Raw genomic sequence first — 25,514 nt, forward strand, 5'->3', positions numbered from 1 at the left:
TACTATACTTGTGTAAATCTGTTTACACAGTCACGTGTGGGGACTCGCCTCCCTTATGGGGACACATTGGAGGTCCCCACGAGGGGAATCATTAATTTTAGGGTGAAGACTTGGTTAGGATAAGGTTAAGGTGTTGTTTATGGTTAAGATAAGTCTGAAGTGATGTATACATGGTGTGTGTGTGTGTGTGTGTGTGTGTGTGTGTGTGTGTGTGTGTGTGTGTGTGTGTGTGTGTGTGTGTGTGTGTGTGTGTGTGTGTGTGTGTGTGTGTGTGTGTGTGTGTGTGTGTGTGTGTGTGTGTGTGTGTGTGTGTGTGTGTGTGTGTTGTTTTTGCCAACAGTGCTAGTTAATTTGCTGTTTACCCCAATGAACACCTGTTCCGGATGAGGCTAGACTATTAATAGTCACAGTACTAAAAATAGAAAGGCAATTTAGTTCAGCTAAATTTATATTACATAATTGGCTTTAGATTGTTTACAGTGCCTCAATTCTGTGTTTATGTGATGAAAGGCAGTTTCCACAGAACATTTCTAATTATTTTCTTGTTTATGCATAATTTGCCTCTTTTCTCTGTATATATAGATGACATTATAAAAATAGTATCTCATCTACCAAGAAACAAAACTGTTGAACACTTGTTGGTCTATTGAGAATATAAGATGTTAAATGTCTCAATAATTCAAGCAGGTGAGCCTATTTTGTTTTTTGATCATTATTTTATGCCGCCTATACCTTTTTGTTTTGTATCCTATTTCTTGACATATTTCATTCCAGAAAGTAAGGTGAAAAATCTTAACAAACAACATAATTTCCTACGACTACCTTTTGTTTTGAAACTCCTCCCCTCATTCTTTGGTGTTCAGGTGAGATGAGAGAAGAGTATCCATGTGGGACAGAGCTTCCGTCGCGGCTGTGTCCAGAGGGCACCTTGTGTCGAAGGTACTGGACGGGACCAAACTACGGCATCACCCAGTTTGACAACATCCTGTTTGCTATCCTCACCGTCTTCCAGTGTATCACCATGGAGGGCTGGACTGACCTGCTCTACTATGTATGTACTGCTAAACACAGTTTTCAACACCTTTACACAGCCCCTGACAAAATGCAGGAAGAAATATTACATTTTTTTAAAGACTTTATTCCTTCTAAGCTGTTTAAATCAAATCAAATCACATTTTATTTGTAGAGCACATTTAAAAACGATTTTGGTCGAGCCAAAGTGCTGTACATGTAATTTAAGTTTAATTGGCTAATGTAAACAAGACAAAAATATTCCTGATTACCTCCAGTCATGTAGACCTGGTAAAAAAAACAGTTGTTAAAGTTAAAGTCAATCATTTGAGAGTTTCAGGTCTAGGTTCAGGTGACAATAGAGGCAAGCATTCAAGAAAAGAGGATAATAATCGAGAATTCAAACTTCATCAGCACTTTTATCGATATGCTGTACTAGCAGATAAACACCAATTATTAAGAATCACATACAGTATCAGTTTGTTAGCCATGTTAACCTTGTTTTTATCAGCAATACCTTGGTTTGTATAGACATTATTCTCATACTTGGCGGCCATTTTGTTGGATTGTTTGTTAGGATAAAACTGCCACTCGATGTATGGAAAAATAAATGAAATATTCCCCGTCAAATGTAGCTTAACATTTGTCTTATGTTCGTCCAACATGTCTGTCAGAAGTCTCTACATTTTGATGCTGCACAACCCAAACATCCAAGATTATTTTCTCCCATTAAATGTTGTATTAAAGCATAAAAACCTCCACTGCTTCTACCTGTGCACCCTGAGAGCCTGCCCAGAAATAGGTACCCGGTCCTGAACAGTGTCATCACTCATGCCCAAGACCGAGCAGTTCCCTGCTGTCAGTGGTAACGGTTGCTAGGAGACCAGAGGTAGATGAGGGTCTTTGAGTGTAACTGTACATCGTCTCTCCCCCCCTCCTCCTCTCCCTCTCAGTCTTCCCGCTGCGCCTTCTCTTTCTTCATCCCTCCTTTTTTTCTTTTTCTCCCTCTTCTCCCCTCATTTCCTTCCTTCCTCTTTTCCCCTCGCACTCTGTGTCTCTCTCCCCGTGTCCCTCCTTCCCGGTGCTGCTCTATATTTAAAAGGGCCTGTTCAGCCCAAGTTATTCTTGCAGCTGCTGGGGAGGGGAGCGATAAAAGTTTAATGGTAGAAAAAAGGGTCTGCGGTATATTGGGTTCACAGCAGCAATGCCAGCTTACATGCAGGAAGAAGGAAAGATGGACGACGGAGGAGACAGGGGGACGCTAGACTGCAAGCCTCTGAGAAAGAGGGCTCAAAACAGGAAAGGGAAGAGGGGCTCTAGGGGTGGGAAGGGGTGATATGAAGAATCAGTTTAGAAAAAAATATCTAAGCAAGAGAGTAGGAAATGATAGAACAAACAAACATTAAAACAAATAAAATAAAAAGGGGAAGCAGGAGAAACGAAGAGTGATGCAAAAGGAGGAAACCATAAGGAGAGAATAAAGGACATGTAAGGAGAGTCTGGACAGCAGGATGGTGCAGATAGAGAGGGGGAGAGACCAAAGCATTTGTTATACATTATTTACTCTGCACTGAGCAGCTAAATAGAGTGGCAGATATGCATTTACTTATTGAGATGACTTAAGGCAAAATCATGTCCGCCTTGCTGTTGTTTATGTTCCCCACAGCTGTAGACAGCACTTTGAAGTGAACTGACCTCCATTTTTTTTTAATGCCACATTGTTTAATGTCTACTTTATTTGACATTTTCTTGCATGTTTACTCCAGATGTAACAGTGCTGGACGATAATTAGAAAATAAAAAATGTTTTTTTTATTTTGAACAAGTACCTCCATATCGGTATCACAACAATATTGTAGGTTTGAGTATTGCTTTCACAAAAATATTTACACAATTAGATTTTCCATTAACAATCATCAGTAATGTTGATTAAATCACTAAGTGGTTAAAGGGTTGAGTTAAGAAAATGTTCTGTAATGCAGCGTTTAATACCACAAAAAGAGAATACTTTTGCCATATAAACTATAGAACTATTATCAAAGCACTTATATGCTAACAAAGGACTGGCTTATCTAAAGCCAGTTGAGTAGCACTTGAAATGTTTTTGCTCTATGAAACCTGATGTAGGCCTACTGATATGATTCTGTTTTCTTCAAGTTTGTATTTTGTTGGTCGAACGCACTTATTGTAAGTCGCTTTGGATAAAAGCGTCAGCTAAATGCAATGTAATGACATTATGATATCCAAAATCTAGCACGATATCTAGCCTCATATCAGGGTAGTGATCTTATATCGATATATTTCCTATCCTTATACCATGTGTGCAGTACCTGGATGCTAAAAAGTGCACCTTAACTTGATAAGCAGGCTAATCAATGGAACTGGTATTTTATTAAATGCTTGGATATCGAGTTTGTCTTAAAAAAAGCCTTACATTCAGCATGGACAGATCCAATCATATGCCAGTGCAGTTAACTCATGCAAATGCATACCTGTTGTAACCTGGGTCTCGCAAATACACGCCACATGTTCTGATGTCGCAAATTGTTAATCGATTACTTTCTTGTGTCCGTGTGTGATCACAGAGCAACGATGCCTCAGGGAGTGCATGGAACTGGATGTACTTCATCCCCCTCATCATCATCGGCTCCTTCTTCATGCTCAACCTGGTGCTGGGTGTGTTGTCAGGGTAAGTGTGTGTTTGTGACAACTACATTGTAAATGTTGTTGATACATAATTGCACTTCCCATATTCATTGGCGGTGAAAAAAACTTGTTTTTATGTCACAGTAAAACATGCAGCATATCATTAAAAGTGTCTAACTTGGTGGTGTGTGTGTGTGTGTGTGTGTGTGTGTGTGTGTGTGTGTGTGTGTGTGTGTGTGTGTGTGTGTGTGTGTGTGTGTGTGTGTGTGTGTGTGTGTGTTTTGTCTGCAGGGAGTTTGCCAAAGAGAGAGAGCGTGTGGAGAACAGGAGTGAGTTCCTGAAGCTCAGAAGACAGCAGCAGATAGAAAGGGAACTCAACGGATATCTGGAGTGGATCTGCAAAGCTGGTATGTGTTAATTCATCACGCACAGAGACATGTAGACACGTGGAGGCGGCTGTGGCTCAGTGGATAGTGTGCTGGACTTCGAATCAGGGGGTAGCAAGTTCGAGTCCCACTGCAGTCAGCATGTCGTTGTGTCCCTGGGAAAGACACTTCACCCCAAATTGCTCCCGTGGGGGTTGCCCACGTATGTTAGTCGCTTTGGATTAAAGCGTCTAAGAAATGACATATAATGTATAAACATATTGCAAAAAAACACAATAATGATCCTTTGCCAACAACTTACATAGTCAGGATTGTGATATTAGTACAATATTAAAGCATCTGTTTGGTGCTTTACAGTAATAGCCTATGACTAATGAATAATAATCTGATGGATTTTATTGTGAAGCAGCTGCAACTGAGATAATACTTATTCGTTTTAACTGTATTTTCTTTAATCAAAAAAGCTTTTATTGTAAAGTTTCGATAGTTTGAAGCACACCTCAACTCAAATCATGATTTACATTAAAACAATTAAATCATAAAGGTTAGATTATTAGGTACGTTTCTGGGCAGTGTATTGTAGTCATAACTCTCCTTCAACTGCAAACAAAAGTTGAATTACAGCCAGTGCACTAAATATAAGTGAACAGCTTTGATTTACACTCATTTAGCAAGGATTAAAGCCCCTGGTTTGATGCTTCGATGGAGAAGACTGCCTGTCCGTAGTTCTCTTCGTCTCTTTTGTCTTCTCACTGCTGAGGGCAGGGAAGATGTGGAGAAGATAAGAGGAACGGAGGGTTGGATGTTGGATGCAGCGGCAGGGAGAAAAGGGCAGACCTTTGATCTTCTTGAAAAGACAATCTACATAAAAACAAGGAAGCTAGAATACAAAGGAGGGAGGGATGAGAAGCAGGCACAGGTGCAGGACAGACACTTTGCTTCCGGTTTGAATTAAAATAAGAAATGACGATGATAACAAAAGATTGACAGATACTGTGGAAGTCATCAAACAAATTCAATGTCGCATATTAACATATTTTTGTTCAATACGTGTTTCGCAGAGGAGGTCATCTTGGCGGATGATGACAATGTCACGGCTTATGATGGTAAGAATTTGCTGATTAACTTTGTTGTATGGCTGTGATTTTAAAACAAAATGATACAAATATTTGTAACATGTCAGTATTTTCAAATATACATAAACATAATGTTTCTATTGCAGGCTCACGTAGAAGAGCCACAAAGAACCATAAGAGCAAAGCCGAGCTGCTGAACCCAGAGGAAGGGGAGGGAGACCTGGCAGTGGGTAAGATACAAACTCTCTCTCTCTCTCTCTCTCACACACACACACACACACACACACACACACACACACACACACAAAGGCAAACCACAGGTACATACAGATGCTATCTTATCTTGCATATCAGCATTACCTGACCCTCCTCTCCTTCTCTCTCTCTCTCTCTCTCTCTCTCTCTCTCTCTCTCTCTCTCTCTCTCTCTCTCTCTCTCTCTCTCTCTCTCTTCTTCTCTCTCTCTCTCTCTCTCTCTCTCTCTCTCTCTCTCTCTCTCTCTCTCTCTCTCTCCTTCCCTCTCCTCTATTCTGCTGCTTGGCACTTCTCTCCTCTTGTTACCTTTTTCCCCTTTCCTCACCCCCCCCATTTAACACCTTTATTTTCCTTCTGTCCTTCCTTCCTCATTCCTTCAGCTTTCTTGCGCTAGGCAAGTCTGCCTTTTCTCCTGCGAGATGTGTAGAGGAAAGAATACTTTGCTGAAATCAGTAAAGATAAGATGCTTATGAAAATGAATGAACCAATAATATCTACAGACAAAGAAAGGGGAGCATTCAGAAAAGCAAAAAGCTATCATTTAGGGAGAGGATCTACACTATTGAGTTTGGTGGACGTGATATGATTAAAGATAACATTTGAAACCAGTTTAAAGCTGTTAAACCTCTTCACTATTCGTCCATCGGGACACTCAATCTTCTACTGTATGTGTCATCATCGCGGTATGTGTGCCAGGAGAGCCTTTTTTGTGTTGTAGCGTGTACTTTATTGAACCTCCTGCTGTGTATGAATCAGAAAGCAGAGGACATTTTACACTCTGTACGGTTCCAAGATGCTAAGTGCACACAGTTCTGCCAATAAATCACTCTATACTTCGTTATCAGGCTAACGCCAAACCATTCTCCCTCGCTTTATCCTTTCAGGGTCACCGTTTGCCCGGGCCAGCTTGAAGAGCTCCAAGCTGGAAGGATCAGATTTCAAGCGGCGAGAGCGACGGCTACGCTTCCTCATCCGACACGCCGTCAAGTCGCAGGCCTTCTACTGGACCGTGCTGTGCTTGGTCGGGCTCAACACTATGTGTGTGGCTGTAGTGCACTACGACCAGCCGGAGCCTCTGTCAGATTTTTTATGTGAGTATGAGGGAGGGGATACATGCTAATTCTGTGTAAGCATCGACAGATTATCTCCACCTATGCACTATTACTAGAAAGGAGTGGGTGAGCAAAAAGTAAATGTGACTAAATCCATGAAAAAGCTGACTAACCCAAACACACCATGTCTTCCTTTTGCATATACTATTGAACAAATGGGATGAAATTAATTGTACCGAAAATCAAAATACAAATTATACAGCTATAACAATATGGAAACCGGAAATTGTGATAAATTAAAAAAATTTTAAAAAACAACATAACATTGGAGACATTGGAGGATTTGTTAAAAAATATTTTTACGCTAATTGAGAGTATTAAAAAAGACTTTTAGAATATCTTGATACACAATACGGATTTTGATACAAATTAAAATTAAAATGCATTCTTAAATATATTTCACATAAATCTGACCTCTTTTCTCCTCTTCCTCCTCTTCCTCCTCCCTTCTTATCATCTTCCTTCCCTGCAGATTTTGCTGAATTAATCTTCCTGGGGATATTCTTGACAGAGATGTTTATAAAGATGTACGGCCTTGGCAAACAGGCCTACCTCAACTCCTCCTTCAATTGCTTCGACTGCATTGTGAGTCCCAACAAACACACACACACACACACACACACACACACACACACACACACACACACACACACACACACACACACACACACACACACACACACACACACACACACACACACACACACACACACACACACACACACACACACACACACACACACACACACACACACACACACACACACACACACACACACACACACACACACACACACACACACACACACACACACACACACACACACACACACACATCCATAAGCAGGTGCAAACACTCATTTCACACCACTATGCACACATTTAATAACATAACCACACAGATAATTAGAGCTCACACACAAACAAAGATACAGGGATGATGCGTTGGCTCATCATGATGAATGACATGCGTGCATATGCTTGTGTTTGCTTTAGGTGATATGTGGTAGTATATTTGAAGTGCTGTGGTCCATCATCCAGCCGGGCACGTCGTTTGGCATCAGCGTGCTTCGAGCTCTCAGGTTATTGAGGATTTTCAAAGTCACCAAGTGAGTACTCTAGCTTTAGTTCTATTCCTCATATTCATGCATTGGACATAACATTGCGCTCAGCTAAACACACTCGTTCTGTCTTCTTCTTGCCAGGTACTGGAAATCTTTGCGCAATCTTGTCGTCTCGCTGCTCAACTCTATGAAGTCCATCATCAGCTTGCTCTTCCTGCTCTTCCTCTTCATAGTTGTCTTCGCCCTGCTGGGCATGCAGCTCTTCGGAGGACAGTCAGTGCTGCTTCCCTTAACCTCTGCATCTCTTTCTATCTTCTCTTATATCCCAAATACATTGTTTTATTATTGCCAGTTTGGTTAAGAAAATGAAATAATTGACGTGTTCTACCTATAAGATGCTTCTGTGTTTTTGCGTCACGCTTCTGGTTTACATTTCTCTTCCATGTAATGTTTTTCCTCTACTAGGTTTAATTTCCCAAATGGCACTCCTCCGACCAACTTTGACACCTTCCCCGCAGCAATAATGACGGTGTTCCAGGTAAGCAGAGGGGGTCGTGTGAAAGGGAGGAAGGGAGGGAGAGGCTGGTGGAGGCGGGGGAGGGACAAGGGTTGGATTAGGACAACATGGCTTAAGAACTAAAGAGGATATTCACACAAGGAAACATTTAAAATACTACTTTTGAATTGACAAATGTCTTTAGTGAAAGGTTTAATTGTGTGTGTGTGTGTGTGTGTGTGTGTGTGTGTGTGTGTGTCAGATCCTGACCGGTGAGGACTGGAACATGGTGATGTACGATGGCATCAAGTCTCAGGGCGGAGTCAACACGGGCATGGGCTTCTCCATCTTCTTCATCGTGCTCACACTTTTCGGCAACTGTATCCTTTTTATCACCTCCCCGCTGATTTTCCTTCTGGCAGAATCTACACAACACATCAGCCCCATTGAACAGCCAATCATGCCAGCCTATACAACACATGAGGGGCAGAGTTTTACTCTGTGTGTTGCAACTTGCTTATATATTTATTGCACCTGGCTGACGCACACACACGCATGGCGTAATCTCCACTGGGGACAGGGGGGGCATGTCCCCCGCTCTTTTCGAAATCCCGTTTGTGTCCCCCCACTTTACAAATATGTTTATTATTATTTTTTTACACAAGCCGTCATCGCCACGGAGGAGCACACAGCCTCTGAGAGCGAGCGAGAGAGAGAGAGAGAGCTAGAGAGAGAGAGAGAGGGAGGGAGAGGGAGGGAGAGAGAGAGAGAGGGAGGGAGAGAGAGGGAGAGAGAGCGAGAGAGAGAGAGAGGGAGAGAGAACAAAAGAGAGGGAGAGCACACCTTTATCTATTTAATATAGATAGTAATAAATCATTCTAATGTGTATTAGGAGTGGAAAGGGGAGTGATTAGTAAAATATGCATACATAAAAAGAAAGAATGCTAACCAGGTAACATAAGATAAGAATAAACAAGTTGAAATGATTTGTTATTGGTTGTGATCATATTCTAAAGATGTTTGGATTATTGAAAAGTATACAGCTCCCTTTCATCTGAGTGTTGAGAGCTGTACTATCCATACATTCATTTTGTGCTCAAAGTGCACCAGATTGATGCATTTCACTTCAACATTTAAAAAAACATCTTCCCGGGGGAGCATGCCCCCGGACCCCCCTAGAGGAGGTGAAGGTCCCCCCTAGAGGAGGTGAGGGTCCCCCCTAGAGGAGGTGTGGACCCCCCTAGAGGAGGTGAGGTCCACCCCCAAATAAAGCAGGTTAATATAATTAGATTGCACACATTTTCTTTTAGTAAACACTGCAAACGGGTCCCACAGACCCAAACAGCACACAAAGGTTGAAGGTAAGCATATCATAACGTTAAAATGTGCTAAATATATACACTGCAAAAAAAACAAAAAAAAGAGGAGTAAAAGTAGCCCCCGACTTGTTTTATTTTTTGAAAGTAGCCCTCACCCTAAAAAAGGTTGGTGACCCCTGCTTTATATGTTAGTTAAGTAACTGATTTACAGAGTACACCATCCAGATGCATATGATTGTACTCTTTGAATTAATATTTTGCCCTCACTAAATATTGTGATTATTGCAATTTGGGTTTTACACATATTGCGTTTTCAATAAAAATGTAATAATTTTTGTTTTGTGCAGCCCAACTTTTTATACACAGATTATATTTCTTAGTGTTAACTTTGTAATCCACCTATTTCTTGTTATTTATCCCACTAAGTCAAACAGACGTTTTTTTTGTATTTTGAAATGAAGGATTTGACAATGGTTCCTGTTGAGATCCAGCTGCTCGATTATGTTAATGCTGTATTTACCCGTACAGTACAAACAAACTCCTACATGCTGGATTTCCTCTAACTCCATGTTCAGACACTCTGCTGAATGTGTTCTTGGCCATCGCTGTGGACAATTTAGCCAACGCACAGGAACTGACCAAGGTACACAGTCCTACAGTCCCATTTCTCAGAGAGTTATGGTCCTCTACTCAACAAATGATTTCTGATTTTGATTTCCTTCCTAATGTCTCTCCGCAGGACGAACAGGACGAAGAGGCGGCTAACAATAAGAAGATCGCCCTGCAGAAAGCCAAGGAGGTGGCTGAAGTCAGCCCAATGTCTGCCGCCAACCTCTCCATCGCAGCGTGAGTTGTTGTTTCTTATTAAGGTTGAATTTGGGTTTTTGTACACGTTTTTTGAACTTTTTCACACCAGGGTGGAACATGTGCACATATCTTCAAAACACAGACACTCATTGATCCACCACGATGTAAGCACTAATGAAAGATTCAGCTGCTTGAAGTAATAGCAGTACAATGTATGAATGCATTTAGAATATATTTGATAAACATTTGTTACATCATGTTGCATTATACATCGCAGTTTATGGACAGCCATGCTCATAACATTTGAACCACATTTGTAAAAGACGCCTAATTACCCATGATGTCTTTTCAGTGTAATGCAGAAGTTCACTGTCATGGTTGCAGATTGTTCACTAATTTACCATCATGCAAAGAGTTTCACTTTTTCACATTTCTTTTTTTTATCACAATATTCATAAAGACAATTACAACATATCTTAAAATATTGCCTTCCTTGGAATAAAGATACTTTCATTTTGTTTACATTCATACTGTAGGCTGACGTGAATGTTAAAGCTGTTTTTATAACACATTTAGTGATAAGCCTGAACATGCATGCACGCTTTCTTCTCCCTTCCGATCAGCTTCACACACACACACACACACACACACACACACACACACACACACACACACACACACACACACACACACACACACACACACACACACACACACACACACACCACACACACACACACACACACACACACACACACACACACACACACACACACACACACACACACACACACACACACACACACACACACACACACACACACACACACACACACACACACACACACACACACACACACACACACACACACACACACACACACACACACACACACACACACACACACACACACACACACACACACACACACACACACACACACACACACACACACACACACGACTATGTGGTCTGTCCCTAAAAAAAGCACAGCGGGGGAGCCCACGTCTGCTTAGAAACACCACAAACACACAACCCGTATTCACAGCTCTGACCTTTACCGCTGTGAAACATCAGCCTCTGCCTACACTGCATCACACACACACACACACACACACACACACACACACACACACACACACACACACACACACACACACACACACACACACACACACACACACACACACACACACACACACACACACACACACACACACACACACACACACACACACACACACACACACACACACACACACACACACACATACCATGAATACATCACTTCAGGGGACATTACATTGACTTACATGCATTTCCTGGAGACTTATCCTAACCTTAACCATAACCAACACATGCCTAACCCTTACCCTTAACCTTAACCTTACCCTTACCCTAATCCTAATCCTAATCCTAACCAAGTCTTCACCCTAAAATTAATGATACCCCTTATGGGGACCTCCATTTTGTCCCCATAAGGGAGGCGAGTCCCCACACGTGACTGTGTAAACAGATTTAGGTCCCCATAAGTATAGTAATGCCAGGACACACACACACACACACACACACACATGTGCACGCACACGCACACACACACACACACACACACACACACACACACACACACGCGCACACACACACACAAATGCAATGGGCAAACAGGATTGAAACATACATGCTCATAATAACGTGTTCATCCTTGTGTGAATCTCATTGTTTCCTGTTACTGTGTGTGCTGTTCTTCACTGTGCTGTGAGCATGTGTGTCTTCGTACCAGTACACTTTACCTGGGAGTCCTTTTGAGGTTGAACATGTATCTGTCAATATGATGCACATGTATCTGCGTGTGTATGTGTGAGAAAGTGTGTGTGTGATTATTATTAAAGCTACACTTGTTTGACAGGTGTCTCTAAATGTAGCTTAATGTGTTTCTACTTTATAACCTAAGCGAGTTGAGTCAGAACTGAGTTTTAGATTACATTTTGGTAACTGGTATCTTGAAATATCCTGTGCATTGCTGTCGGGGCAACGCAGCTCTGCAGTGTGTATTTAAATCACTGTATCAGTGTGAACAAAGGAAAAACATTGAAATTCCAAAAGAGAAAGTCCTTGTTTTTCCAAGCAAGGATTTTAAACTCGGGGACATCAGTGGAGCATGACGAATCTCTTAAGAAGATATTCGATGGCAGATTCAGGGAGGACGCTACCATGAAGTCTACATGACAACACCTGTTAGGCTCCATAATACTTACTGGTACGCTCTAAATGTTAAGTATACAAACACAGCTTTACAATCTAAACAGATTGCAGGAACACATCCAATTTAAATCAATTCACTGTGGTGAGTTTATCAGATAGGGAAGGAGTTTAACTGTGTTTTATAGTTTATGCACCACAGTTGATGATAGCAGTCTTGAAAGTATACATTTTTCATTTGGAACTGTTCTTTATTTAGCAGGGTCTTTAATAAAGCACTGTGCAGACACAAAGGAAGATCAGAGGTAATGCAGAGGGTTGAGGAATATATGGTAAAAGAGTGATAAGGACAGAACAGCAGGATCAGGGAGTGATGTAATACAGATGCACTGTGTGTGTGTGTGTGTGTGTGTGTGTGTGTGTGTGTGTGTGTGTGTGTGTGTGTGTGTGTGTGTGTGTGTGTGTGTGTGTGTGTGTGTGTGTGTGTGTGTGTGTGTGTGTGTGTGTGTGTGTGTGTGCGCGCGTGTGTGTGTGTGTGTGAAGGGTTGCATTCCAAAATGCTCAATCTTTTTGGCAAACAATGTAGCATTTCTTAAGATTTCTTCAAGATACACTTGTTGTTATATTCCATAGACTTCTTTTAACATCCGATAGCAATGAATATCTGAAGTGCTTTGACAAAAAATCCATTAAAAAATGTCATCTGTGGAAGCCGTAGTACTGTAAAAAGCACGACCAATCATCTGAGCCGGCCCGGCTAAAGTAACTGGATGGCCTACCTGCCTGTCAGCCTTCCATCGGGGCACAAACTTATCTCGTGCCCTCATTGGTCATGTGCGCGTTCGTGTGTGTTGGAGGAGGGGCTCTGTAAGGAAGTGGCAGATTTTTCCCGGCTGTGTATTTTCAAATTCTAGCGCACTCGAGCTGGTTTCTCCAAAATTACCTACCCCACCTTTAATTCTTCATTTATTTTGCACTTCAGTAATATATTTAACTTATTTTAGTAGAAAGTCTGTTTTACAGCACATTTTATTATGATTGTGACCATTGGTCGGGCGAGGCTGGCTTAAATGGCGAATGGATAGCCCATTTTGGAATGAAATCCTCCCTCTGTTCTTTCGTGCCATCTCACTCACCAGCTGTTTCCCTCCTCAGCAACAAAGTACACAGTGAGTGTCACAACGCTACCGACCCCTTTCTGGACTGGTATTTATTTATTTGTTTATTCATTTCTAAATCCTTTCTGTTTATTGACTCTACAACCATTCCCTGCTTTATTTTGCGTTTTAGAAAACCTTCCTTTCCTTTCCTTCCCTTTTGTTGTTATCCTTTTTATGAATTACATACCTGGCTTTTATTTAGCTGTTATTGGCTTATATTTTGGCTGTTGCTTTCCTGTGGTTTATTATTGGCCCTGTGTGAAAAAAGGGGGTAGGGGGGAGGGGTGTAAGCGGATAAAGTGTAGACGTTTTGGAGGTTGGAAAAGATTGATACTGATCATTTGGGTGTTTCTCCATCAGGTAGATATAAACACTACAGTCGTTACATTCAATTGGCAGTCGAATTCTATGAAAGCTCTTAAAATATAAAGAGGAAATAGGTTTGACTTATCTGCAAAGGTCTTTCCATATCCCATTTAACACATTCAATATTTTTTTAACAAAGGGAAAAAACATCTCAAGTGATCAATACGCCAATTTTATTGCAAGATTTGGAGAAAATGTTTCCATTTCCACACAGCTTATTTATTCAGAATTAAAAAATGTATTTGTATGGAAACACTACTACTGTAACCAATAACAGATTTTGAAATGACTGTGCTTTCTAGTTAATTCAGCTTGGGATCTGTTTCATAAACTGTGTATACTTCCGGTAAATTATACATTATTATAAATAATTCTGACCTTGCCGCAGTGTTATCCTCCATTGTGTCTCCACATGGTTTCCCAAAGTAGGCTGTTGGGTGTTTTGACGAGCTGTGTCGACACCCAGAACTTTGTTTTATTGAGCTACGTTGTTCCAACCAAATGACCCTTTAAAAGTCTGTGTCTCTACATCCTGGCTTTACGTACTTATACTTTCTGCTGGTTTTCACATCATCCTCACGTCTGTGTGTGTATATTCTCACAGCAGCAAGTGTCTTTAATTCTGTCTTTATTTTACAGTAAGGAGCAGCAGAAGAACAACAAGGGGGGAATCAACAAGTCGGTGTGGGAACAACGCACCAAGGAGCTGAGGAGGCAGACGCTGGTGACCAGCCGCGAGGCTCTCTACAACGAGCTGGACACTGAGGAGCACTGGAAGGCAAGCGGAGGGAGGGAGGAGCAAAACAATGTAAAGGACAAGGCAAACCGAGCCCCTTAGGCTTGTGCTATCAGTGTACACAAGTGACGGCAATGATGATGACTCATGTTGCTTACCTGGTGTTTATATATGCGAAGGCCATTATGAATTCTAACTTAATTCCCTCCTCTTTTCCCTTCTCTATCTTCCTCTATGTTGCCTTTCCATCCTCCCCTTGCAGGTGAACTTTGCACGTAACTCCCGCCCAGACATGAAGACCCACCTGGATCGTCCGCTGGTTGTTGACCCCCATGAGAACCGCAACAACAACACCAACAAGACCACAGCAAACAATGCAGACCTCTGCTTCAGCCAGCACCATCCTGCCGACGAGCTCCACAGACAGACACGCCTCCACGAACACGTTGGCCAAGTGGGAGGAGTTGGAGGAGGGGGCTCTGGGACGGCGAGGCCTCCCCTGGAGCGCGGCGAGTCCTCGGAGAGCAGGCGCAGTCGTAAAAGCGAGCATCACCACCACTCCTCTCATGTCCGACTGGATGCCACGGTGATTCCCGGGCCCGGCTCGGAGGACAGGCCTGCCCGGCGCCATCACCACACCCGGAGCGGCAGTCGAGGCGCGGGACAGTCGGAGCACAGGAAGCCCAGGTCACATCGGAAAAATGCAGAGGAGGGCGAGGATGGCGGCGGAGGAGCGGGGAAAGCAGGGAGACATAAGAGCAGAGGGGTGGAGGGAGGTGGAGAAGGAGGAGAACAGGAAGGAGCTGGGGAAGGCAGTGAGAGGAGGCCAAGAAGAAATCGCCATGGAAACCAGACGGACGGCGAGGGGAAGAGGATGTGCCAGCACAGAAGGAAGTATGTCCATGAAACAAAGTTTTCTGTTTATCCTCATTGGGCCTCATTTACCAATATCCTCCTAAGATTGCTTTTAAACGTGTTGGTTGAGTCCTAATAAAAGTTAGAGTCATGACGTGTTCTTAAACCGAATAATTCTTTACACCTGTGTTCTTATATTGATGAATCCCATGGTCCTTGTAAAGTGAGAGAAGTGCAGATTCTTCCTAAATAGCAGAAAGTTAAAAAAAAAGTTCAAGAGAATCTAGTGAAGTATGACCCTACGAAGGAAACATTCATTTAAATATGTCTTAGATGGATGTTTAATTAAAGCCCATAATGCTTTGTAATCTTATTAGAAAAATCATGAATTATAAAATAATATTGTATTTTACATCCTATATTATCCAACTGTAGTATTAAAGAAAAGGCAATAACCAATAACATTACATCACACACATTTCGCTTCTCTGCTAGATCATGTTCTTACCTAAATCCTCAATAAGAAAACTTGTAGATGTCAGAATCTTAGTAAAAGTTGGTTTAGAGAAGAAATGTAGTCTTATAAAAGTTGTAAGATGGTTTCTTCCATCTTCAATGTACTCAACATTTTCTGCGATCCTGTCACACCTTTCTCTGAATACCATCAGAACGTTCTTTTTCCGTCTCTTATTGTTCCTTCCTACTCCTCACTTGTAGGGAGTGCAGTGTCCCTAACCTCTCCACCACGCGGCCCATTCAGAAGAGCCTCCCCCGGCAGGACAGCCAGTACAGCGAGGACATGGACAACCTCATGAACACCAAACTGGTCTCCGGCTCCACCCCACCCGGCGATGTTCACCCTAACCCCCTCGCCCACCACCCTGCGGCCCCAGGCTTTGGATCCGCCCTCCATCTTGCAAACAGTAGCACTCACGGGAGTTTGGTGACATTAGATAGCTACGGGAGCATCGCCCATCACCGTACCAACAGTGTCCTCAGGCTGCCTCACCCTGACTACACAGCTCTAGACATGCCTATTTTTCCATCCATCAATGCCATACTGCAAGGTGAGGGCAGAAACCATGTTGTTATATGTTAGGAAAAGATCACTTGTCACCGGCTTGAGTTGAGTTGATGTATTTATCATCCAAGCAAGAATGGAAGTAGTCATCACAAACGGAGCATATGGGACAAAGAGTTCCCCAAACAGTGTCCTTCACATGCTTGTATACAAGAGAGGGTGTTATTCAGTCACAAGATGCATGTATACCGGTTCAAAGCAGTATTCTATGCTTAGTTCAGATTAGCTAAGACCCATGTAAGCAATAAACATGAGTCATATGCCTATCTCCATAGAGGCTAGGGTTAGGGCTAACCCTGACGCTCTTCTAGGTAATCATATATCCTGTCATCAGCTAAAGTTGGGCCCTTGTTATCATGTGCTACTCTGACATTGGAAGAGTACATTCAGTATTTTCCCAACATTATACTATCTTGTATCCTCTTTACCTGTGTATCTAAAAGAGCATCCCATCCTAAACCCCGGTTTGTTTCTCCCGTCAGTCAATAAGAATGCCAACACGGAGCCACTGCCAGCGAAAGAGGATAAGGACGATGATGATGATGAGAAGAGAGGTGAAGGAGGACCCAGGCCCATGCCTCCTTTCAGCTCCATGTTCATCCTGTCCACCACCAACCCGTAAGTGGCATGGATACACACACACACACACACACACACACACACACACACACACACACACACACACACACACACACACACACACACACACACACACACACACACACACACACACACACACACACACACACACACACACACACACACACACACACACACACACACACACACACACACACACACACACACACACACACACACACAGTATAATTCAACAGGAATGCATTCTTGAGGCATCCACACAACTTTAGCTTTTTGTGAATGGACAATGAATCTTCTATCAAGTCACAGATCCAACACTTTTATAGATAGCTCTAGTCTGGAGATATTCATCAACACTATGTGTGTGCTCTTAGGTTTCGGCGTGCCTGTCACTACGTTTGCACCCTGCGGTATTTTGAGATGACCATCCTGCTGGTCATTGCCATGAGCAGCATCGCGCTGGCTGCTGAAGACCCCGTGTGGCCCGAATCCCCCCGCAACAATGTAAGAAAGTCCATGTACATGGAAGTGACAAGGCTTCTGCTGTAGGAAATATCATTTGTATACATGTTTACAATACATAATGCTTTTGGTTTTTACTTAATATGTTGGTTGCTTTTTTTCTTTGTAGTGTCACTCCTGCCTTCTACATGTGATGAGCTGGATCAGTGATAAATAAATTATATAATGTGTTAAATAAAACCAAAATAAAGAGTCAAACAGTCAAAATTATATATTTTTTAATTAACATCTTAAAATGTTACTGTAAATCATTCTTATTGTATAATTTGATATTTAAAAAACATGGACCACATCGCAATGTAAAAATTGGCTGTTGCTTGAATAAAACATTCCCCATGTCTCCACCATGTCACGCTTAACAAGTAGTTGAATTCAGCAGCAAATCATTCCCTTTTTCTCTTCGTGCAGGTCCTACGCTATTTTGACTACGTCTTCACAGGAGTATTCACATTTGAGATGCTGATTAAGGTGAGGCAATGTCCAGACTCAACAATCAACGGCATACCAAGAGAAGCCCAGCCCAAATGAGGATTGGACACTCTTCATAGCACACCGACGCCACAGAGCACATCCATAGCCAGGAGTGCACACGCCTCATGACCAGGTTCTCCTTTCTCTCCCCCAGATGGTGGATTTGGGCCTGGTCTTGCACCAGGGCTCTTATTTCCGCGACTTGTGGAATATTCTGGACTTTATAGTGGTTAGTGGTGCTCTGGTGGCCTTCGCCTTCACGTAAGTCCCCCTCCTGCCTCCCCCTGTCTCCCCTCCTCGCTCCTCCATCTCTCCTGCCTCTCTACCACCTCACTGGTACCTTGGAGTACAGCCTCCCCTGTTCTGCTTGAGTCACCCATGGCTCAATTCAGCCTCTATTCCTCTCTCTGTTCTTTCTTTCATATCCGATCACATGCTTTCTCTCTCTCAGCATTTTCTATATCCTTGCCATCTGCTTCTATCTCCCTGTGCTTTCAAAGGCCCACTCCTCGACAGCCATTTCTCCTGCTTTGTCTCTCTTATTCAACTTCTACAGTCCTGCCATTTCTAAACCCCTCCACCAGCGCCCCAACATTTAAAAAAAAAAAAAAGTATCCCCAGCATCCCTTTCTATTCGCATCCGCGCCCCCTGTGCGAGGTGAGGACCACCCTTTGCACCTGTAACCCTTTAGTGCCCAAGGCGTTCTAGAGTTAAAGGGCCCATGCAAAGCCTGGACAGGTCATGGTGAGCTGCCTCTCTAAAATCTCCACACCCCTCTCCACGGCAAAGCAGGTACTTTAAACCCTTCTTAATCTGCATGACTGTGAGGATCAAACACTGGGTTCAGTTAGGGCTTAGTTTATGAGCACTCTGCTGGGTGCAGAGCATGACTGGTGAGGATTTGCTGTCATGCCCTTGCATCATTTGGGAGAATTGAAAGCAAGCAGACCTTCAGAACTACGGTCAATGTTAAGTGTAATGTGATAGTGAAGACTTACTGTCCAAAGGTAATGCTGTAACCTTCGACACGAATACTCACGGGTCGTCTGCAAAAGATATGCTTGATCTTATTTCATGACTTTAAAAATGAAATATACTTTTACAGGAAACAACAATGTCTGTGCGGAGTGCCCCCACGCATGTTTATTTTGATGGTCTTATGTGTGGGAAAAGGTGTGGGGTTATCATAGTAGATGTAATAGACACAGGAAGTATCCTCGCGTGGAGACCAAGACACTGGCCTTTTCCGATAAGGAGAAAAGGATTTACTAGTTGCGTTGATCCTGCCTCATGCAAGTAAGTGACCATTTGTGATTCCCTCAAATGTATGCAGTCGTGATGCAGGGCTGAAACAGAATGTGTTAATGGTTTCAGTTAATCAGCCTAGCTGTAAGTCCACATTATACCTGTGTGCTTGCTGCTTTGCCATTCATATCACATGGCATCAAACCTTATTTTGTGTTGGGTAGGCTCCATTTCATTTCCCAGCAACAGCAAAATACACTGAGGGGCGAATTCACAAATAATGGATTGCAGATGCTTATTATAGCACTATGGATTGCGCATCGCTTGCAAGTGCTATATCTGCTCCGTCTCAAAGTCTTTGTGTGGCTTTTAGCGCTGATTTTCGCCAGTTTATGCAATACAGTTAGTTTGCACAGAAAGGGGAAGATGTAGCTCCACTATTTGCACTTTTAATATATGTGCAAATTGCACTGCAGCACCGCAGGCTGGGATGCATTCATTTCTTTGCAGGAGCTTTGAGAAAAACACGGTTTCTTTCAGTGTTATTTGCAAAGGTTGAGCAGCTGCAAAAGCTGTGTATACTCTTTTTAGAATGGGTCTCAATTGGTATTAACAGAAATGTTATAACATGGACGATTACCACGCAAATCACACACTTTTTACATTTTAAATTATCGAATTGATACTTTGAAACGGGTACAATCTTCCATAGACTCAGATGAAATGGATGTTCTGAATCCATACAGACACAATGTCTCCATATCCTTGATATCAAAATGGAATGGGCTAAGTGACATAAATAATTGAATGCATGCTGCATAATGTACTTAAACTGTACTTGGTACTGCTTTAACCCTTTATGTCTTCATAAGCTGACATGAAGTTTACCAAGTGGAAACCAAAGAGAACTCCACTTTGCATGTAATCTTCTAGCATTGGTTCCTACAATGCTCTCGTTTTACATTAGTCCTGACCATCCAGCTCTCAAAACACTTTAAATAAGTGGAAGCTGAATCGCCGTTAAGCCTTAGGCCAAAGAAGACTTGAGGAAAAAAATGGCCGTCTCTGCTTATAATTATCTTCCCTTTGTCGTTTGCTCTCTGATCTCCTCTTCATCTCTCTCACCATGCATAGTAACACCCTGCATCTCTTTTACTTCTTCCCCCTCATCCTGCTGGCCTAAATCAAAATAGACTTCTTGCTGGTCATCTCGGAATATGAGTATGAAAGGATCCCACGGACACATGAAGTTGGGGAAATGCATCTTTTAAACTCATCATTTCCAATGCTCATTACAGAGTTACTATGGCTTCTATAAATGTACGGTTGCATTTGCCCACTGGGTATTATGGGACACGCACAATGGTGCTTCAACACAGTACTTTGTGGCAAGCCTTATCAATTAACGTAAAGGGAGAAAATCAAGCGGTAGCATAGTTATAAACGCATAACGTATCATTATTTCGTGAATCAATGCATTCACTGTTTTTTAGAATGTCAGAAGAATCTCTTTTGAGTGGTCCAGTGATGGTTTTGTATAATCAGTGAAAAATGTCCTCTTTCTTCTAATGAGTCCTGTTTTAACATGGTCTCACATTGTCTTGGTTTTGCAGCATATCAACGAGGATACAAACAAAAGGGAATGCCAGTATTTTAGAGTTTCTTAAAGGCCAGTATGGAGATGAAAGCGTTTGTCCTATAGAGAAATGATGAACTCGGCCGGTGCTCCAGGGTTCTAGTGGTGGTGCCATCTCTGAGACTGACTCCTGCTCCAGTCTTTCTCTCACTTTTGTGTGTTCACTAACTCTCTTCCCCCTAAAGTCTTATGTGTGTGAGCATTTGAACCAGTCTGTGTTTCTGTGTGTGTGTGTGTGCTTCTGTCCTAAACTGTATTCTCTAACCTCTTTCTTTTACATATGTGTCTGTGTTTCCTCTCTCTGTGACCAAGTCTTTCCTTCCTATGGACTTTTTAATGATGCACTAATAAATAGATGTCTGCCGTGAAACCTCAATAGCTTCAAATAAACAGAAAGAATAGGAATAGTCAAAGAGCTTACAAAACATATAGCAGCTGAAGCAATGTTACACAAATGTTGTAATAAATAAAGCAAATCTGAGTCATTAATAAGCAGCAGAGATGGCAAACTGTTGTTATCCAGGCAAGGCTGCTGCGTACTGTTTGTCAGCATAAATACTAACTCACAAAACAATCAATTAGGCCGTTTGAACCAATAAAGTCTGATTTAACTACGATAGGGGTTAACGACACAAATGGCTGATGGGCAGATCCGAAACAGTCAGAACAGACTCATGTACATCCAGATAGAGCCCTAATTCAATTGGTGGAAATCAAATGGCACTCCAGAAAGGCTCAGCAGTCTCAATGGAGATGCTTATCGCTCCTTTAATCCAATTAGTCTGGTCTGAGGGCTGCTGCTGTCCTGGACCGCTTGCTGCTGTCCTGACGGAGCTTTGTGTCCAAACAGGCTCGCAGAGACACCGGCCTGATACCTGACCGAGTGTGGTTATGTAGAACACTACCAAGGCATTTTGAGATTTCTTTTTTCGACGGGCAATGTTTGTTCGAGTTGTCAGTAGGCCTTTCTAAATAATTGTATCATTGATGCAAATTAAGGCTCTAAAAGCTGCAGTGTAACTCGGCTCATGGTTTTCGAAAGGAAGTGCTTATGTGCAGATTTTTTCAAATGTGTTATAGTCCAAATTGAAATGTATGTATTTAAAATAGGGGTTAGGGCGAGTTAGAAGTTAATGACAATTAATCCACAATATTTTCCTGGTGAATACAACAAATTATAGTTATAACAATAGTGATGATGATGATAATAATAATAATAATAATAATAATAATACAAATATTAATTATAACAATAGTGATAATAATAATAATAATTTTTTTTTTTTTTTTAGATATATAATAATAATTAAAAAGAAAAATAATCTGGTTTGTAAACCCACCTAATTTAAGGCGATAGTTTGGTGCTGTGTTTCCATACACACGTTTTCTTAAATGTCACAGTGTGATAATGTGCATGTGTTTGTTAGCCACAGTAGTCTATAGCTGGCAGGGTTGATATAATAAAAAGCAGGCCTTGTATTCTCTTTTCTTGTCTCTCTTTTTCTGTCATATGGATGTTTTTCCCTCCTTTCTGTGTCCCATTCTGTTTCTTTCTCCCACCCTTTGTCTTTTTTGTCTTTCTCTTTGACTCACTGTCTCTCACCCCTCATCTCTCCGTTTGGACCAGCAGCAGTGGCGGCGGGTAAAGTTCTGTCTTTTTCCTCTTCATTTTCTCCTTCTGCACTGTCAGCGCCTGTTCTTCTGATCACACATCTCTTTTCCTCCATCACAGTTGACTGTACTTGTCTGTTCTTCCCTGTTTTCCATTGTTCACCATGGAACAGCTCTGACTCAAACACAACTAAACCTCAAGTTAACCTGCATCAAGTCCGCAACTGAATCACACAGATACCATTTGCAAAATATCATTAGTACAATGAAATCAAATGGAAACTTTTCAGATTTCTTAAAAAAATGTGCCAGAAGGAAAGTTCACATGAATACACAAGCAGTTACAGCACATGCCCATACATGCGTGCTCATTTGCACACAGAAAGTCTACTTGCACACAGCCTCCATCAGTCTACCATCTGGTTTAACAGCTGCTTTCTCGCCTAAGCAACAATGTCTGACTTTCGACCTTAATCTCTGCACCATGATCTCTAGACCAGATATAGGAGTAAGTAAGCAGAACAGGCAAACTATCATTAAGTTATCATAGCTAGTTAGCCACTTATTTCAGTAAAAATACTTTCCTGTTTGCAAAGCAGTCATTTTGTATCATCAGTTAACTAAACTAGAAGGCTCACTTAGAATTCTTCTGAGGTTTTAGTTCCGTGCAGCTGAAACTAAGGGTTTTTCATTGTTTCCTCATACATGTACTTAAGTAACTTTAGTGACAAGGTGCTTGAATGAACGAGGTTTGGCTCAGCATTTCAATCGAGAAATGCTTGCTAAAATATCTCTGTCTTTGCCCGAAATGGCCCACAAGACAAGATTCCATGCTGTTTGAACAATGCTGTGAAACCTGCTTATCCTAGTTGTACTTACGAGTTGATAGAAATAAACTGGTTGAGTCATCAAAAGAGAGAGTTTGGCCATTATTTTACATTACTACCCCTTTTATACACACTACCATATTGTAAATTATGTTTAAACTTTCTTGTATAAATACATAAATAATAAATAATTTGTCAGCTGTCATTAAGTTAAAAGGAAAGGATTTTACTCTTGAGTTAACACTTCAGAAAGGCTTCCTTTAGTAACCTGGCTCTCAGTACATTACATGTAACTTGTTAGACGCTTTTATCCAAAGCGACTTACATACATTCAGTACTGTGGACAATCCCCACAGGAGCAATTTGGGGTGAAGTGTCTTGCCCAGGGACACAACGACATGCTGACTGCAGTGGGACTCGAACTTGCTATCCTCTGATTAGAAGATCAGCGCACTAACCCACTGAGCACTAACCCACTGAGCCATAGCCTTCCCCTCAAACTCTCTCTGTAAATGTCTCTTGTGTAGAATATAGTTCTCCAATACTCAACGTGCTGTTTAAAAGGAGAAATATTGCATCATGGAAAGCAAGGTTTCAATGCAGCATGAATATATTCCACCTCTAGCTGGGCATGTGCAAGGCGAGGCTTTAGCCGTCTTTGTAAAGCATTGAAACACATTGCAAAGTATTAAAACAAGCGTAGATATTAGATGGCATTCAGACAGGAATGACACCAGTCGTTCCTGTAGCATGTACTGTAGCCGTAAAATACCACCTAACTCTAGCATGTAGCAACAATGCTAACCTCACACTTAGGACTATAAACGTAATATGATAGCAATGCTGCATGTGTTGCTATGCATTTAACCCAGACGCAGTTACTCGTTGTGAGTTAACTCGGACACAAATACCATCAAGGAATGGCTGCCCGCTGCCATTTTGGATGCGAGAGAACAAAGCCTTTCATATCGACCTGAACATGCTGACTCTTTTTATTTGTGTGTGTGGCTGTGTGTGTGTGTACGGATCTGTTTGGGTGTTGGTGTGCATGTGTTTACGCATATAGGGGAAGCAGTAAGGGAAAAGACATCAGCACCATCAAGTCTCTGAGGGTGCTGAGAGTGTTACGACCTCTGAAGACCATCAAACGTCTTCCCAAACTAAAGGTATGTTTACGTAGAAAACAATTGACCTTAGTTTCCCTTACTGGATTGGAATTATGGGCGACATCTTATTAAAATAAAGGCTTGGCATCAATCTTGTGTGGGTTTTCAAGTTGTGATCAAATATCCTTGAAATCAAATGTTGAGATTCGTTTTGCTGCCTTATTGCCAGCACTACCTGCTTTATCAGTGGACTGAACACATTTTCTTTTTAGTGTAAGCCAGTGGCTCCCAACCTGGGGGGCGCCAAAGATCGCGGGGGGGGGGGGGGGGGTGTAAGGGGGTGCCAGGCCTCAGATGATTTGAGGCCAAATATAATATTTTTGACTTTTTTTTTTTTTACATATAATTGTAACGTAATTAGGGTTGGGTATCGTTTGAATTTCCACGATTCCGATTCCGATTCTACTTTTCGATTCCGGTTCTTAACGGTTCTCGATTCCGATTCTTTGAGGGGCAGGGTAAAAAAATGATACATGCTTCTTCCACCAAAAAAATTACATTTATTCGAGAAACTTTTACACAGGTTAGTTTAAAGTAATATTCACATTAATCAGTCTGTTTATATTCACTGCTATGTAACTTTAACCTGAGAACCCCTGAAGCTACAACAGTTCAACTTTTAAAAACAGTTCTTGTTGAGAAAAACAAGCATATCTGCCTTCTCAGGCATACCGGGAAGAAATGTTTGAACATTTTGAAGTAAAATGCTTCAATCTGGTGCACACGCAGAATTACTAGAGACTAGATCTAGGGGGTACACCTCCAAACACCCATATGAAAAAGATCGGTTTACATTTTAATAATTAAATAACAAATAGCCTACATGTAATGCATTTTATTTTTGTTGTTCATTCATATCTTCTTTTA

The 25,514-nt window shown here is 41.8% G+C and overlaps 1 protein-coding gene across 1 annotated transcript in view; it reads left to right on the forward strand.

The window, feature by feature from the left end:
- cacna1aa (calcium channel, voltage-dependent, P/Q type, alpha 1A subunit, a) overlaps positions 1-25,514 on the forward strand; it is an 86,474-nt gene that overhangs the window by 26,796 nt on the left and 34,164 nt on the right. The window contains 22 exon segments of the mRNA XM_071204064.1: positions 864-1,051; positions 3,596-3,699; positions 3,948-4,063; positions 5,104-5,148; positions 5,265-5,348; positions 6,257-6,463; positions 6,957-7,069; positions 7,481-7,593; positions 7,690-7,821; positions 8,014-8,086; positions 8,307-8,424; positions 9,939-10,006; positions 10,103-10,209; positions 13,526-13,576; positions 14,536-14,704; positions 14,895-15,526; positions 16,205-16,554; positions 17,051-17,186; positions 17,543-17,672; positions 18,099-18,158; positions 18,316-18,422; positions 24,548-24,647. Coding sequence (XP_071060165.1) covers positions 864-1,051; positions 3,596-3,699; positions 3,948-4,063; positions 5,104-5,148; positions 5,265-5,348; positions 6,257-6,463; positions 6,957-7,069; positions 7,481-7,593; positions 7,690-7,821; positions 8,014-8,086; positions 8,307-8,424; positions 9,939-10,006; positions 10,103-10,209; positions 13,526-13,576; positions 14,536-14,704; positions 14,895-15,526; positions 16,205-16,554; positions 17,051-17,186; positions 17,543-17,672; positions 18,099-18,158; positions 18,316-18,422; positions 24,548-24,647 — 3,203 coding nt within the window.

This window comes from Pseudochaenichthys georgianus, chromosome 8, assembly GCF_902827115.2.
Source record: "Pseudochaenichthys georgianus chromosome 8, fPseGeo1.2, whole genome shotgun sequence".
In the NCBI taxonomy this organism is placed as follows: Eukaryota; Metazoa; Chordata; class Actinopteri; order Perciformes; family Channichthyidae; genus Pseudochaenichthys; species Pseudochaenichthys georgianus.